Raw genomic sequence first — 17942 nt, forward strand, 5'->3', positions numbered from 1 at the left:
TTCTGGTTTAATTGTATTTTTAGAATGTCATTCATTCATTCATTCATTTTCTAATGCTTTTTCCTGACAAGGGTCGCGGGTGCTGGAGCCTATCCCAGCTGTCTTCGGGCGAGAGGTGGGGTACACCCTGGACTGGTGGCCAGCCAATCACAGGGCACAATTAACCTAGCATGTTTTTGGAATGTGGGAGAAAACCCACGCATGCACGGGGAGAACATACAAACTCCACACAGAGATGGCCGAGGGTGGAATTGAACCCTGGTCTCCTATCTGTGAGGTCTGCACGCTCACCACTCGACCACCGTGCCGCCCCCCATTCTGACAAAAAAAAAAATTACAAACTGACACATGGGTTCTACATGTGTTTTTTAATCGGTACATGAAATTTGGATCCAAGCACAAATACTCCCGCTGCACGTTGTCGCATCGCAGGTCAATTCCATTGCTGTCAATTGCTCTTCTTCATTAGAACCTGAGCACCAGCGACAGCGGTGCCAATGCCGCTTTGGTCTAAAAAACGGTCGAATGATGTAATTTCAGTAGAATCTACGGTCCAAATAATTTTCAAGTTCATTACAAAATAAAGTCTTTGCAATAAATAAATATATAGATTTCTATTTATACTTTATATGTAGAAAATAAATATATTGTACATCTCATAAATAGGATCGCCCATGTGTACTCCCTCAGCTGCTTGCTGTGTTGTTTTTTTTTGTTTCCAATAAGTTTTCCTGACACCTGAACATCACACGTCAGTGGCGTCTTCTTTACAAGCACAGGTAGAGAAGTGCTGTGGCGTTCACTGTCTCTTAAAATCTTATTTTAAAAGCCATGAATGTGATTTCTAGGAAGATGGGATGTGCAGTTAAGTGCTCTCGGATCAATCCCACATTCATGTTTTTGTTTTTTTTTTACATGTAAGGACATTTCCAGTACCTGACTCCTGCCTCGCCTTCTAAGTCCATGTGGGAATGTGCCTCCTCCTCCTCCTCCATTAACTGTGTGTCTGTCAATGTCTTCAGCGGTCTCAAAAAGGCAATCATCCGCTTTTTTAGTGCTTCTAGGAAAAAAAAAAGTGGTTATTTCATGAAAAGGTGGCACCAGTTTCCAGCGTCCTCAGTGGTCGAGTTCACTGCAGATGCAATGAAGCAACATCCAGGAACATGCAGAAATGTTTATATCAGTGCTTGGTAGCGAGCCGAGGCGGTGACCTCAGCGGAGAGGGGCGTTGAAGGTAAACAGTTTTGGAGCAAATAACCCTCCCCCGTGGCCGTCTCTTCTTGGAAATCCATCCACACTCTGGTCACCTGTACTGGAAGAGGTCCCTGTACGCCTGAGGGATCTTCTCGATCTCCACCGGCCGGGGTAAGAAGTGGGTGAGTTTTTGGTGTTTTTTAGTCCTGTTGCCCTCCCTGGGAGAGCCGTCTTTGTTCAAGGCCACGTAGTAGAAGCGTCCCGTGTCGTTGTGCTTGTATTGGGTGGAGGCGTACGTGTTGTACCAGTTCTCCTCAAACTGCTCCCTGAACACACACTCTGCGGTCAGCTTCCTCTGCAAGGAGGACACAACATGTTTATACCACGTCAAAAATCACACATGCTGTAATATGCATGTCTTTGTGTCTTCTTTGCACTACACTAGTATTACTACTATACTTTAAGTGTTTTTTCGAAGCCAAAATGCTGTATCACCACTATCTGATTCAGTGGAACCTTGGTTAGCATCATTAGCTTATTCCAGAAAGTCCAACTCTAACTGAAACAGATGCTAACAGAAGAATAAATCATGTAAATCCCATTAATACATTCCAAAAAGCCCAAAATGTGAACACACAACACCTTTTTATAGTTGTACATCAACAAAAACAACATAAAGTATATAAAAATACACACAAATGATGAATGAAAGGGACAAATTAACATTTAAGCTAACTTTTTACCTTCAACACCGCCGCCCTGTTTTGCCATGACACTTTCTCACCTCAATAACCCAAATGTAGTCAAACGCAACTGAAGTCAAGAAATAACTCATGATATCGTGCAACTTATTCGACAAAGTAACCTTAAATCTTCATTTATCTTGTTTCAGTTCTAATTTATATACATTTACCGTAAACTATAATTGTTTTATGCTAAAAACGGTCTGTTAGCATTTTTGAGTCGGCCACTGATGACGTCACGTACGAGCGATATAAGGTGATTTGCCGTTCCGGTTGCCGTGTAGTTAACAAGGTAAGGATGCGAACGTTTTGTGATTAAAAATACACATTTACACTCTTTAAAACTGTCGTGTATGACTTTAGAAGCTTTGTCGATTCAGGATCACGCCGCAATTCGAAGCCAAAGATCGGACTACTCTTGTACGCCAGTACATTAGGACCATTGCTGTTCCCGTTTAGCCCTGTAGGTGTCAATCGTGTGCCATTAACATTACATTAATTGAATTAATATACGCAGCAGGAAATCACCCAAGATCACTAAATTCGTCCAAAAATTTTGATTCATTTACTACAAATAATGTTTAATATATGACACTATGTCAGCGACGTATAGTGAAAGGCAGAACAATTCCACTAATTGGCAGAAGGTACATCAATAACCTGTCGCCATTCATATTTTACATTTTTGTTTGACGGTGTGCTGTAAGATTTTTCTCATGTAAAATATGTATCCTAACACAATAAATGTTGTGAAACACTGCGTTAAAACACCAGGAAAAGGTGTTTTCTAAGTAACATTTAACACAGTTAGCTGTCCTCTTAGCACAATCAGACACTTATAAGTTCCTTTTACCTGTCAACCCTCTGGTTTTTCACAGGAAACTCATATATCCTGCACTTTTACTCCATCATCCTCCTGTTTAAATAGTTTCCCATAAAAATTAAATAACAATAACAACGGTGACGGTAACTGTTTTGTTGGTTTCTTGTGTAGAAAAGCAGGGAATGCACCACTCCCTTACTAGCTTGTAGCTCAGTAACGCATACGGTGCACTGTTGCCAACTTTTCAGTAAGAAAGGTTGCTATTGGCTGTCCTAGAAGTCGCTAGACGTCTCTGGACGACGTCATAATCTAATTTGCATATTATTTGCATGTTATGCTGTCAAAGGCAGAGACAAAAAAAGAGCGTAAAACATCTAAATTAACTTTTAGAGTAATTGATTATAGGTTTGTTAATTTAGAATTCTCCCATCTCACTGTTTTAAATGAGCACAATTGAACAGCCAATGAATGATTTATTCTGTCAACATGACTCGGTGTGGTTTGTGAGTAGCACCCTCTTCTGGTGTGGATATGTAACAACATATCAATACAGTAGGCTTATCAATTACTTAACATTTACTCAAATAATTATAAGCTAATCCACGTCATTATTTTAATAAAAGTAACAATAGACAAGCAATGAAATATAAACATAACTCCTTTTTTTTAATCAAGGCTAAAAAAAACGGTTTAGAGCTCCAACCCCACGGCATTGAAGCTCAGAAGCTGACTTGGGGTGGAGTAGACCTGTCAACAGTGAGAACACAAAACACGTGCTTCCACTTTTGAGTCCCAAATACCCCAAAACTCTCTAAAGACTGCAGATGTGTTCGGACAAAATGGCCAAATTGGTTGCTAAGCCCTGTGGGTAATGCAGTATATCAACGTTTGCCAATACAGTATCCATGTTTAATATGCGAGGACAATGTAGTGTACTCTCCTCCACCGAAAATCACATTTTACTCAACACATTCACCGAAAAAAATATTTTCAAGTCATCAGACTTAAGTCCGAGTCAAGTCCAAAGTCATCAATATTTTGACTGGAGTCCACAAAACTGATTCAAGCAAGTGTAGCAAGTGACTGTGGCGTCATTAAGCAACATGGAGGCTGAAACGGACCAGCAGAAACTCATTTAGGCAGGGGCTCATTATGACAAGAGGAGGGCTAGTCATTAAGGGTGACTTTTCACTTTGCATTCCTCACTCGCTCCGTAGACCTGTTGAACTCTCATTGTGTGTGTGAGGCGGGGGAGATCATTTCCCTCCCCGTAATGCGACATGAACGCTTAACTGGCGTGCAATCACACACACACAGAGAGCAAGCGTCTCTAAAAGCTACCCTGACAGCGCAGCGTGAGCGATGGCTGCAGGTTCAGCAGGTGAGAGCGTGTGTGACAGCGATAAGAACACCAATACCAGTCAGCCATGCGTTCGGACGGCTCTGTTCTGTACCAATCCCGTAACAAAGATCCTCTATATATATATAAAGATCCTCTATATGTGACAGAAGTGCTCTTCTGTTTCAATGATCTACCGGCAAAAAAGCAAGTCAAAGATCCTATATACAGTCAGACAGGAGTGCACTAGTGCAAAAGAAAAGATTCTCTATTTGACAAGAGAGGGAAAAAAATACACTAGTCAAAGATCCTCTATATGTGGCAGGAGCGCTCTTCTGTTATACAGTATGTATCTACTGCAGAAATTCTAGTCAAAGATCCTCTATATGTGGCAGGAGCGCTCTTCTGCTATACAGTATGTATCTACTGCAATAATTCTAGTCAAAGATCCTCTATATGTGACAGAAGCGCTCTTGTGTTTCAATGATCTACTGGCAAAAAAGCAAGTCAAAGATCCTATATACAGTCAGACAGGAGTGCACTAGTGCAAAAACAGTTGTCGAAGATCCTCTATTTGACAAGAGAGGGGAAAAAACACTAGTCAAAGATCCTCTATATGTGGCAGGAGCGCTCTTCTGTTATACAGTATGTATCTACTGCAAAAATTGTAGTCAAAGATACTCTATTTGAACTAGCCAAAGATCCTCTATATGTGGCAGGAGCGCTCTTCTGCTATATAGTATGTATCTACTACAAAAATTCTAGTCAAAGATCCTCTATATGTGACAGAACTGCTTTTCTGTTTCAATGATCAACCGGCAAAAAAGTGCAAAAACAGTTGTCGAAGATCCTCTATTTGACAAGAGAGGGGAAAAAACACTAGTCAAAGATCCTCTATATGTGGCAGGAGCGCTCTTCTGTTACACAGTATGTATCTACTGCAAAAATTCTAGTCAAAGATCCTCTATTTGAAGTAGTCAAAGATCCAGAAAGAAGACCAAGACCAGTCAGCCATGTTCTGTACCAATCCTGTAACAGAGGCAGAACCCCTGCAAAAGCGGGGGGGCGGGGGAGCATCGGATCGTCTGTTTCCTCCTGCTGCTGGGATTGGTTGATTGGCCACTCTCTACCCTTTTTGCACGTCAAGCTAAGCGACTGTGAAGGAGCAGTTGAGATGATTGGCTGTGCGGTGCTGTTGTGTGTAAACACCACCCTGAGGGCACATGACTGCACCGGCGTCCTATTAGACACTAACTTATCAGCTCGTCAAGGTCTGGTGGAGGTAGAAGAGCCTTTCTTCCTGCTTCGGGCAGCACAGTAGACCCTTTGACATTCAACACAATGCCTTTAATGATGCTTTTAACCGGAGGGGTAATGTTTCCCCATTATGCCAAACTGACTTAATATGCGTCCATATTGCCTGTTTATACAATCATGTAATATTACATTCAAGTTTATGGGAAAAACCATTGCAGAGTTGCCGTGTATATATGTAAAGTGGATAAAGTACATTTAGTCATTTTCTACCGCTTACCCTCACAAAGGTTGCGGAAGTGCTGGAGCCTATCCCAGCTGTCTTCGGTACACCCTGGACTGGTCGCCAGCCAATCACAGGACACATATAGACAAACAACCATTCACACTCACATTCATACCTATGGACAATTTGGAGTCGGTAATTAACCTAGCATGTTTTTGGAATGTGGGAGGAAACCGGAGTACCCGGAGAAAACCCATGCATGCACGGGGAGAACATGCAAACTCCACACAGTGAGAGTGGAATTGAACCCTCGTCTCCTAGCTGTGAGGTCTGTGCGCTAACCACTCGTCCTCCGTGCAGCCTACATTTTGATATATTTTTGGAATGTGGGAAGAAACCGGAGTGGATAAAGTACAAGGTTACGGTTAATTAGAGTTAAAGGTTAGGTTTTGGAAATCAATGCAAATACAGCTGAATAGGTGCAGATTCTGGAAGATCTAGAAAGCTTTCTGTGCGGGTTATTGTGTGTCAGTAATTTTAGATCAGTTAAGAAATGTTCCTAAATGTCTTGTCTAGTCTCGGGTTAGGGTTAGCCCTAATGCTGGGCCTCGGCTGGGCCCCTCCAGCCGCAATCCCTGCCTTCTGAACTTGCTCTTCTGTACCCGGAGAGGAGTACATCGGCTTGACTGATGTGCACCAACCACGGAGTCAGAGGTGGTTGGAGAGGGCAGGCATGTCACACGTCATCCGGAGTCCGACGCATCCTCGCATACAACAAAAGTTCCTCCTGCACTAAAAGTGCTACATAGTGTCTCCATACGCCCAAAATCCACATTTTGCCCCCACTCGCAAGTACAACAGGTTGGCACCTCTATCCTCTATTTGAACTAGTCAAAGATCCTCTATATGTGGTAGGAGCGCTCTTCTGCTATACAGTATGTATCTACTGCAAAAATTCTAGTCAAAGATCCTCTATATGTGACAGAAGCGCTCTTGTGTTTCAATGATCTACTGGCAAAAAAGCAAGTCAAAGATCCTGTATACAGTCATACAGGAGTGCACTAGTGCAAAAACAGTTGTCGAAGATCCTGTATTTGACAAGAGAGAAAAAAAAACACTAGTCAAAGATCCTCTATATGTGGCAGGAGCGCTCTTCTGTTATACAGTATGTATCTACTGCAAAAATTCTAGTCAAAGATCCTCTATATGTGACAGAAACACACTTGTGTTTCAATGATCTACTCGCAAAAAAGCAAGTCAAAGATCCTATATACAGTCAGACAGGAGTGCACTAGTGCAAAAACAGTTGTCGAAGATCCTCTATTTGACAAGAGAGAAAAAAAATAGTCAAAGATCCTCTATATGTGTCAGGAGCACTCTTCTGTTATACAGTATGTATCTGCTGCAAAAATTCTACTCAAAGATCCTCTATTTGAACTAGTCAAAGATCCAGAAAGAAGACCAAGACCAGTCAGCCATGCGTTCGGACGGCTCTGTTCTGTAGTACAACAGGTTGGGACCGGATCTTTAGCGGGCTGCCTGGCGGATCATCACATCTCGAGCCTCAAACTCACCAAACCCTGCCGAGTCTTCACCCCCAAATGCCATACCAATCATCAGCTGATCTGTTTGTGGCACTTGGTGGAAAAAGTTTAGGCACCCCCGTGTTGGAGTATATACTCCACCTGACCATTCAGACTATATTGGTCAGGTGTGCCCCCCCCCTCCTCCCTCATTTCCTACCTGGGGTCAAAGCACCAGGATGCCAGACTCTGATAGCACGGCCGTAATAATATCTGCACTCTCAACACAATGGGCGTGCTTAAAGGTAGAAAAAGGTGGCCTCTGTTTGAAATACTCAGGATGAGATGGGGGGGGTGCAGTGGGCCTTGAGAGGCCCCCAGGTAATGCTGTAGGACACCTGATACACATAACCCTCACATACCCCCCCCCCCCCCCCACCACTTCTTTGTCTGCATCTCTTTCCTCTCTCTTGAGATAAAACAACTCAGCAGGCATGACAAAGAGGGGATTCTTGACAAGTAAACAAACTGCTTGCTGCCATATTTAACCGTAAAGGCCATCAAGTTCACCTCCGAAGGTCACTTCTAAAAAGATAAACTTTGATTGACAACATTTTCTCTTGTCTACTGTTAGCACCTCATGTCGATCTGCTTTTCAGAGTCGACGTACGTTAGATATGAGACGGCAGGAAGAGGCACAGATATGAGATGGAGCGTGTGAGACTTTTTTTTAAAAAGGAACATAATTGTTTTGTCTCACTGCACTTTCCCATCAACAAGCCTTGATAACACGTTCAATTCCACGTGATTGTTGTGTATGTTACCAGAAACTCTTTCTGGGGGTTTTAACTGAGCGGCGACAGAAAGAAAATGGCCATTCTATCAAAAAATGTATTTCTGTACGACCGAGTGCTGGACAGTAATCAAAGATCCTCTACATGACAGGAGTGCACTGTCGGTTTTAAGATACTGCAAAAACACTAGTCAAAGATCCTCTATATATGACATGAACACTCCTCCATTTTAATCATCTCCTGCAAAAATTAGAGTCAAAGATCTTCTATTTGACAGGAGTGCTGTGGTTGTTTTTAAATGCAATGCAGGGGTGCGCTTGAGGTTTTAAGTACACTTTAAAAAGTACTAATCAAAGATCCTCTATATCAGAGGTAGGGAACCTATGGCTCGGGAGCCAGGTAGGGCTCTTTTGATGACTGTATCTGGCTCTCAAGCATTTAGCACAATAAAAATGTATGTTTGCTAACATTTTAAAGTAAACATCACAGAAATCACTGTTAAAAATAATATTAAAAATCAAAACTTTCTTATGCATTTTAATTCGTCCATCTATTTTCTACTGCAATATGGCCGACTATATCCATCTTTCTTGATAATATTTTCCAGGTCAAACACCAAAACTTGATTATTACTGGGTAATGCGGTAGTCTACCTCGGTCATTGAGATGTCAAAAAAAACATAAACTTTCCTCCTTTAGTCAAATAGTCACCTAGCTAAAGCTGCAGAACCAAGCCTTTTGATGAAGATGGCCAAAAGAATGAAATACGTGTACTGAATACGGTTCAAAACCATGCAGCAGCAGAAGTTGCATTAATGGCAGCAAGTATTTGATTTATTATTGGACACTGCGCTGTTCACGAAAGTGTGCTGGCCACACCCCATTGGCGTGGGGTAGTGTGCCTGGTCTACGTAATTAAAGCCCATTATATCTAAAACTGTTGGTCTTACATACAAATGCACACATTTTATTGCACTCAATGTTTAAAAAATGTATATGGCTCTCACAGATACACATTTTAAAATATCTGGCCTTCATGGCTCTCTTAGCCAAAAAGGTTCCCGACCCCTGCTCTATATGTAACAGGAGCACCCTTTTATTTTAATGATCTACCACATTCTACAGGAATGCTTTGGTGCATTTAATAATCTACCACAAAAACACTAATCAAAGATCCTCTACATATGACATGAACACTCCTCCATTTTAATCATCTCCTGCAAAAATGGCAGTCAAAGATCTTCTATTTGACAGGAGTGGTATGGTTGTTTTTAAATGCAATGCAAAGGTGCGCTTGAGGTTTTAAGTACACTTAGAAAGTACTAATCAAAGATCCTCTATGTGACAGGAGCACTCTTCCGTTTTAATGATATCCTGCAAAAACACTTGTCCAAGATCTTCTATTTGACAAGACTGCTGCGGCTGTTTTAGTGATCTGCCGCAAAAACACAAGTCAAAGATCCTCTATATATAACAGGAGCACCCTTTTATTTTAATGATCTACCATATTCTACCGGAATGCTTTGGTGCCTTTAGTAGTCTACCACAAAAACACTAATCAAAGATCCTCTATATATGATAAGAGCACTCCTCTGCTTTAAAGAGCTACGAGATCTTCTATATGATGTTTGTGCACTGTTTCAATGATCTACTGGCAAAAAAGCAAGTCAAAGAAACCCTGTATACAGTCAGACAGGAGTGCACTTCGACAAAAACAGTTGTCGAAGATCCTCTATTTGACAAGAGAGGGAAAAAAACACTAGTCAAAGATCCTCTATATGTGGCAGGAGCGCTCTTCTGCTATACAGTATGTATCTACTGCAAAAATTCTAGTCAAAGATCCTCTATATATGACAGAAGTGCTCTTCTGTTTCAATGATCTACTGGCAAAAAAGCAAGTCAAAGATCCTATATACAGTCAGACAGGAGTGCACTAGTGCAAAAACAGTTGTTGAAGATCCTCTATTTGACAAGAGAGGAAAAAAACCACTAGTCAAAGATCCTCTATATGTGGCAGGAGCGCTCTACTGCTATACAGTATGTATCTACTGCAAAAATTCTAGTCAAAGATCCTCTATTTGACAGTAGAGCATTGGCGGTTTTCAGGACCCAATGCAAAAACCCTCCTCAAAGATTGTCTATTTTGCAGGAAATGTTCTGCTAGCACGGTTGTTGTGAGTAAACCAAGGAGGGTTCTGACTCACCGACCCATAGAGCTCTCCTTTCTCGTTCATGCCGAGGTAGAGTCCGGCGTCCACGCCTCTGATGCTGACCAGACCGACTGCCAGGCTGATGAACTCCAGGATTCCTACACGGACACCCACAAATAAGCATCCAAGTATTCTTATTCATTTATAATAATTTAATTTTTCATATAAAATAAGAGGCATTTGTCAGTGTGTGTCAATTGACTGACATATTTCCCTTCAATGGCCCATTGGGGGCAGCACGGTGGTCGAGTGGTTAGCACGCAGGAGACAGATAGGAGACCCAAGTTCAATTCCACTCTCGGCCATCTCTGTGTGGAGTTTGCATGTTCTCCCCGTGCATGTGTGGGTTTTCTCCGGGTATTCCGATTTCCTCCCACATTCCAAAAACATGCTAGGTTAATTAGCGACTCCAAATTGTCCATAGGTATGAATGTGAGTGTGAATGGTTGTTTGTCTATATGTGCCCTGTGATTGGCTGACCACCAGTCCAGGGTGTAAGACAGCTGGGATAGACTCCAGCACCCCTCACGAAAAGGAATAAATGAATGAATGAACAACTATGGTACGTTCAAGGACTTGAGTAAAAAACATCATTTAAGCATATAATGACATAATCATATAAATAAAAATGGTTAGCTTTTTAAAATAGTTGTACATGTATGCTGTACAGTTTACCTGTTTTATCATGTATTTATGAATTATTACATACAATGAATGAGATGTTTAGTTTTTTTTCTTTGAGACAAATTTTAGAACGAAATATCCGCAAATGTGAACGGATCCAATGCAATTATATTTGAAGTAGATTTGAGTCCTAATATTCCAAAAGTAATGATTGTTTAGGCGACACGGTGGTCGAGTGGTTAGCGCGCAGACTTCACAGCTAGGAGACCAGGGTTCAATTCCACTCTCGGCCATCTCTGTGTGGAGTTTGCATGTTCTCCCCGTGCATGCGTGGGTTTTCTCCGGGTACTCCGGTTTCCTCCCACATTCCAAAAACATGCTAGGTTAATTGGCGACTCCAAATTGTCCATAGGTATGAATGTGAGTGTGAATGGTTGTTTGTCTATATGTGCCCTGTGATTGGCTGGCCACCAGTCCAGGGTGTATACCCCGCCTCTCGCCCGAAGACAGCTGGGATAGGCTGCACCCCTGACCCTCGTGAGGATAAGCGATAGAAAATGAATGAATGAATAAGTGAACGGCCCATTGGGGAGTTATGAAATCTGCCTAGCAACAAGTGACAGAACAGAAAAAACATATGTCCAGATAATATTTATTAAGAACTCTATGACTCTATGTAACCTACGCAGTGGCCTCTTCCCCGGCGGATTTTTCCCATGTCAAAATAAAGCGCCAACTAGTTAGCAGTGACCTTTATGAGGAAGCTGCGCTGCGTGCTGACTCACAGGAAGTTCCAGCGCAGCTTAAATGCACTTCAAAGGGCGGGAAACAAGCGGTCAAATTAAAAAGCCAGGATGCTGCGATGCAGAGGTTAGTAGTCAGAGAGGATCCAGCTGGCGGAGGACGGCATGCGTCCACCTGGGCCCCATCTTCCCCTGAGCTAACGCGGGATGCCAAACCCTGACAGTGGGCCTTTTTAATCAGAGCCATGTCTGAACGTTCAGTCCAGCCAGAGACAAACACCGGGACCACCCATCCTTTGCGACGGTTTTTTGGAAGATGAGCCTGGAAGCCGTTCTGCTTGGGCTCTCGCACCTGCGGGCTACATGCTTGTTTGTGGCGACACCTGCGGCCGATGATGGTGACGCACGATTGGAGTGACACCGATTGGATATTCATGTTATTGGGACGCCATTACATTGTGTTGCTGCACCAGTAAACATAACTGGCATGAATGGAGGCAGGCAATACTACGTACAACATATTGTATAATATGTAGTATAAATAAGCGGCACGGTGGTCGAGTGGTTAGCGTTACCTTGCAGCTAGGAGACCAGGGTTCAATTCCACCCTCGGCCATCTCTGTGTGGAGTTTGCATGTTCTACCCGTGGTACTCCGGTTTCCTCCCACATTCCAAAAACATGCTAGGTTAATTGGCGACTCCAAATTGTCCATAGGTATGAATGTGAGTGTGAATGGTTGTTTGTCTATATGTGCCCTGTGATTTGGCTGGCCACCTCAGGGGGTGCTAGGCTCCAGCGCGGGGCGCTGGAACCTATCCCAGCTGTCTTCGAGCGAGAGGCGGGGTACACCCCGGACTGGTCGCCAGCCAATCACAGGGCACATATAGACAAACAACCATGGCGACTCCAAATTACCAATTAGCCTAGCTTGTTTTTGGAATATGGAAGGAAACCGGAGTACCCGGAGAAAACGGGGAGAACATGCAAACTGACGGATGGAATTGAACTCAGGTCTCCTAGCTGTGAGGTCTGCGCGCTAACCACTCGTCTGCCGTGCAGCCATACTGTATTCAACATATTTATAAATAAAAGGATGCAGGATGACACTTTGATATTGAATTAAAACAATACTCATTAAATTTTTTTAATTTGACCGCAAATGGCCCCCGGGCTACACTTTGATGTCCCTGTCCTGAAAAGTATTTGTTACTTGACTTTAAAAATCCCCAAACAGACAGTAAATGCTGTTAGTGTGAATACTACTAAATGTAGTTTACTCTCTTATAGGGTTTTTGGAGCCTTTAGTCCAACCCCCCCTTCCCCAAAACTTAAAGTTTGCGTGTATGATTTCCTAAATAAATGGCGTTAAATACGCACCAAACCTGCTGTGGTCCTGCCTGGTCCCATGCACCGTCCCATTGGGGAATATCTCCAGCTGGAAGCCGGTCCTGCAGTACAGCTGCCGCCGCCTCAGGATGCCTTTGAGGTGGCCAAAATCTGTGGGCGACCCCCGCTGGAGTCTCCCTTCTATCTGACCCAGGCGCTCATTCAAGCCCAGCGGAGACTCCGGCTGCAGGGGCGCATTCCCAAAGGCAGGAAAACTTTGTAAATCCAAATCGAGTGCTCCTATAAAAGTCCCCACCTCCGCCATTGTGTGCACGGCTGTCAAATTAAGCGACGGCATTGAAAGTGTTGTTATCTCAAAAGCAAGAAAAAGATGAAATAAAGTCCTCTCAGTGCTGGGGTCATCCGTTTGATATGTCTGCTAATGAGAAGGAAAAGACTCCATTATATACATCCTCCACACGCATTCTCCTCACTTTGGCCACGCCTGGCTGGCATCCTCTTCTTTACGCGCACCTCACTTCGTGCGTGGACCTTTTGGTGCAACTTTTAACTTGCCGGGATGTCTACAAGTTCCTCCCGAGAGCTTCCAAGTCTTCACCGAGAGGAGTGAAAGTGTAGCTGAAGCGGTTTCAAAGCCTTGTTAAAAAAAAAGACAATCCATCATTTAATGCAGTCTGCGGTTTTTTTTGGAGGGGGTCACACCTCCCGATTTCCCAACAAGATGATGAAAATAACTTGTGCATATTTCTCAGTGCAATCCAAGCTTGTGCGCAAGTGTCAGTGCCAACAACTGGAGCTTCTCATGCAAGCTTTCTCTCCTCCTCCTTCTTCTTCTTCTCCTCCTCCTACTCCTACTCCTCCTCCTCCTCCTCCTCGTTCTCTTTGGAAGCAGGTGCTTCCTCGCCCCTTTGCACAACGTTTGCAATGTGCGGCAGCAACACTGCGGCAGCTTTAACCACTTGCACTACTACTGGTAAAACGAGGGAGGGGTAGAAGCCGCTCAGCAAGTTTCCTCAACTTCATTCTGATGATTAAACTTTCATTTCATCTCATTTAAACTCGATTGGATACTCCATCATTGTTTGTTTACATTAACATTAGTCACTTCATTAGGTACACCTACACCTGCAGTCATTTGTACGATAACCAAATGTGGTTAATTGAGTTACATAAATGAACATATGTTCCCTCCTACTATCGCGGTCAACTGCTATTGCTGCTTCACGTGTTTGTTTATGTGTGTGTGCAATTTTAGTGCTTTTTTTCGAATTTTTATTTTGACAACATAAGAATGGCTAAACAGGCAGGAGCCTGGCCCTTTAAGAAGAATTCCATTGTGGCACGTTTGTCTGCACCGCCCATTGTCTTCTGCGTCCCGATTGGCTGTAGACGATTGTCAATCAATCTCCGTCTCCTTGTGTAGAGTACAAGCTAGCAAGCTAGCTTGCTCTTTGTATGTTTGTAAAAGTATCCCGGACAAAACCTACAATGTTCTGTCCCCAAAAGTCAGAGAAGGAAGCACAAAAGTTTGGACTTTTGGACACGTTGAAGGAATTCAGAAGTAATATGCGGCTGTACAGAATAAATGAATCTTGGGTTCTAAGCGGGCCGCAACAGGACTACTGTAGCAGTTTTAACAAGGATCCAAAAACACTACAGAAGAGGGAACGAGGAGGAGTAAATACACGTGAGTCACTTAATAATTTCACTTTTCTGAGTTTTTAAACAAGAGAGAAATGTCAGAACATGTTAATGATTGTGTGAGAAAATTGTATAATGTCTACGGCAGGGGTCTCAAACTCAATTTAGCATCGTACTCAGTTCCATCTGGGAGCAGCGTCATAACTTTAACATGTTTGATGAGATGCTTTATCTTGACGTGTATTTTCCGTTTTATTCCAAATCATTTCCTGCATTTATTTGTACCCAGCGTCATAAGCCTTTAGCTTCATTGCTAATCCAAAGCAAAACAGGGTGGGGTAACAGGGTAGGGTAACAGTATGGGCGGGGCAAAATCATGTTAGTTGTGTCCGGTGTACACACAGCTTTAAGCTGTCATTTCAACATTAAACTTTGGTATCAAGGTGGGGGCCTCAAACTAGCGTCTTGCGGGCCAAATGCGGCCCGCGAGTTTGAGACCCCTGGTCTACGGTGAGGGGTTTTGCAGCATTAAAACATTTTTAAATATACGAGCGAACACTGCACACCAGAATGAAACCATAATATTTTCATAATATTTTCCACCAATGCTAAAATATCAAACTGTCATATCTGCTAAGAAATTGTCATTTTTATACAGATTTTATATTGGCTCTTTTTGCATGTTATACTGGGGGGGGGGGATCCCTTTTAACCACACTTTAAGATTATTATGGAAGCAGTATTAGCTATACCAATACATGTGTCACCCTGCACAGATAGAATAACATGCACTATAACAGGAATACATGGTAAGTGTGATTTACGATCACATGGGGATTTTGTATCTCTTCTGTGCACGGTGCGGCAACATGTCCCAACATGTGGAAGCACGGGCCAAAAAAAAAAAAAAAAAAGAAAAAGAAAACACAGCTGTTTAGCAAAGACTTTGCTTGTGTGAACTGAAAACAAACTCCCTCAGTGTTTTAATTAGTCCACTGTTCTTGAGATATCAGTGACAGCAGGCTGCATGAATACATCAATAACTGCAGAAGCTGAACACATAATAATAATAATAAATTGGATTTTTATAGAGCTTTTCAAGGCACCTAAAGTGCTTCACAATAACGTGAAGCTATCATTCATTCACTCCTCAGTTACACACACACACACTGGTAGTGGTAAACTACATCTGTAGTCACAGCTGCCCGGGGGGCACACAACAGTGACTGGGACAGCAAGGATAGAACCATCAGGTTTCTGGACCACCTGGTCACTGCCGCCCATATGTTACATTAGACCAGTTTTTTTTTTTTATGGACGTCCATCCATCCGACCGACCGCCTGACCTGTACTTTTTCTGCCGTGTGGGGCAGCAGAACCCTGTGCCCCAATTGTATTTAATTAAATGTTAACACACACTCCAGAGATATGTTTGGGCTTGTTATCATTTTAGAAAATGGCCGTGCCGACCAGTTTATAAAAGGACAATGTAACAGTATGTCCCCAAAAGTCTTGGCAGCACTCATGCGCCCCCAGACCATGACACTACCACCACCATCATGCACCCAATTGGACTTTCCTTTCCTGCACTGTCTGTCTCCTGTAGGCTGAACTTAAATCAAATGTTAGTGTAAAAATGTAAATTTCTTTTTTTTTTGGTAGCTATTGAGCTCCATCTGTTGCTGATCAACTGTATTTTATAGTTGACAAGGCAGATTTATTGCTGCACACACACACACACACACACACACGTACACACACATACACACTATGCAAAATGTTCCCATATGCCGCAAACCTGCCGAGGATATAGAAATGAAGATAATGACCTCAAGTCTGCAGCTTTGAAGTCGCTCTCCCAAGAGCGCACGCACACCTATATCTATGTATATATGTATGTATATGCACACACACACACACACACACACACACACACACACACACACACGTCCCAATTGAAAATGAAGCATACACTCAGCAACCTGGATTGGAGGCTAACAAGTGCCTCACCTATTTGTTTGGATTAGACAGAATCTGTACGTGTCCTCTTGTGGGGGGTCAGCAAAGGTCCGCTAAGCCAAATAAATGGGATATGTTTTACATATAGATATATGTTCTACTCAATTATGGAGCCCGGCTGTATGCTGGAGGACTGTTTTGACATTTTTGGGGGAAAACCTGCTTGTTCATGTTCTTGATGTTCTTGAAGGGCGTTGAGATGTTTCTTTCAAGTCTGGGCGGTACTTTTAAAGACTACAAAGTGAGGAAAAGCAGCACGTCAATCCGAATGCTGTTACGTAAATACAAGATTTCATTAGTTTAACTATATATAAATATATAATATATCATAAAATGGAAGACTGTGTAATGTAACATGCTATTAATTGTGTCATTGCATTTTCTTGGTCAGTTTGATACATTTCTTCAGGTTTTTATTTAAGAAATCACACCCAGTTCTTCCCGATCTCCTTACTGTGTGGCCTACTTGCTAACCACTCATCCACAGTGCGGCCTGAATTACTAAGGCACAACAATTTAGAGTAGTTACCGATGAACTAATGACTACATCACATTGATTTAGAGTAGTTACTGGTGAACTAATGACAAAAGGATATCCACATCGAGTGGTTACTTACAAACTAATGACAAAAGCACGTATGTTTTGAGTAGTTATTGATGAAATGACATCAATTTACAGTAGTTACCAAGGAACTAAGGACTATGACACATCAAATTAGAGTAGTTACTGATGAACTAATGACAAAGATACATCGACTTTGAGTAGTTACTGTGGAACTAATGACTAAGGTACGTCCATTTACATCAACATCAATTTAGAGTAGTTACCAAGGAACTAATGACTATGACACATCAATTTAGAGTAGTTACTGGTGAACTAATGACAAAGATACATCGACTTTTGAGTAGTTACTGCGGAACTAATGACTAAGGTACGTCCATTTACATTAACATAAATTTAGAGTAGTTACCAAGGAACTAATGACTATGACACCTCAATTTAGAGTAGTTATTGGTGAACTAATGACAAAGATACATCGACTTTGAGTAGTTACTGCGGAACTAATGACTAAGGTACGTCCATTTACAGTAGTTACAGATTATCTAATGACTAAGGCTCATCAATTTAGAGTAGTTACTGATGAACTAATGACTAAGCCACATCCATTTAAAGTGGTTATTGATGAACTAATGACTAGGGTGCATCTGTTTAGAGCAGTTATTGATAACTAATGACTAAGACACATCAATTTAGAGTAGTTACCAAGGAACTAATGACTAAGGCACATCAATTTAGAGTAGTTAGTGAGGAACTAATGACTAAGGCACATCCATTTAGAGTAGCTATTGAGGAACTAATGTCAAAGGCACATCCATTTAGAGTAGTTACTGAGGAACTCATGACTAAGGCACATCCATTGAGAGTAGCTATTGAGGAACTAATGACTAAGGTACATCCAT

The 17942-nt window shown here is 42.3% G+C and overlaps 2 protein-coding genes across 5 annotated transcripts in view; one reads left to right on the forward strand and one right to left on the reverse strand.

Moving 5' to 3' along the window:
* Positions 1 to 318: 318 nt before the first annotated feature.
* Positions 319 to 13530, reverse strand: fgf16 (fibroblast growth factor 16). 4 transcript variants are annotated; one of them, XM_058063842.1, is made up of 3 exons: positions 12852 to 13530; positions 10101 to 10204; positions 319 to 1549 (listed from the first exon to the last, which is right to left on the reverse strand). In XM_058063842.1, exons 1-3 carry the CDS (start codon positions 13156 to 13158, stop codon positions 1304 to 1306), a joined length of 657 nt encoding a protein of 218 aa, XP_057919825.1. In that variant the 5' UTR covers positions 13159 to 13530; the 3' UTR covers positions 319 to 1303. The 4 variants fall into 4 exon arrangements, 1 of the variants encoding a protein (XP_057919825.1); XR_009120919.1 differs by lacking the exons at positions 10101 to 10204; positions 12852 to 13530 and adding an exon at positions 2791 to 2993 and having other exon boundaries at positions 326 to 510; positions 937 to 1549; XR_009120917.1 differs by lacking the exons at positions 10101 to 10204; positions 12852 to 13530 and adding an exon at positions 2791 to 3002.
* Positions 13531 to 14146: 616 nt separating this feature from the next.
* Positions 14147 to 17942, forward strand: part of zdhhc15b (zinc finger DHHC-type palmitoyltransferase 15b) — a 71880-nt gene continuing 68084 nt past the window's right edge. The window contains exon 1 of the mRNA XM_058063050.1: positions 14147 to 14508. The gene's annotated coding sequence lies outside the window, so the exon portion shown is untranslated. The remainder of the gene's footprint in view (positions 14509 to 17942) is intronic.

The sequence above is a fragment of the Doryrhamphus excisus genome, chromosome 23, assembly GCF_030265055.1.
Source record: "Doryrhamphus excisus isolate RoL2022-K1 chromosome 23, RoL_Dexc_1.0, whole genome shotgun sequence".
NCBI lineage: Eukaryota > Metazoa > Chordata > Actinopteri > Syngnathiformes > Syngnathidae > Doryrhamphus > Doryrhamphus excisus.

Coding starts and splice junctions, on each gene's coding strand:
- fgf16 (XM_058063842.1), bottom strand. CDS start 13,158: ATGCCGTCGCTTAATTTGACAGCCGTGCACACAATGGCGGAGGTGGGG. Junction 10,205..12,851: donor GCAGGACCACAGCAGGTTTG/GTGCGTATTTAA, acceptor GTGTCCGTGTAG/GAATCCTGGAGTTCATCAGC. Junction 1,550..10,100: donor AAGGAGAGCTCTATGGGTCG/GTGAGTCAGAAC, acceptor TCCTCCTTGCAG/AGGAAGCTGACCGCAGAGTG.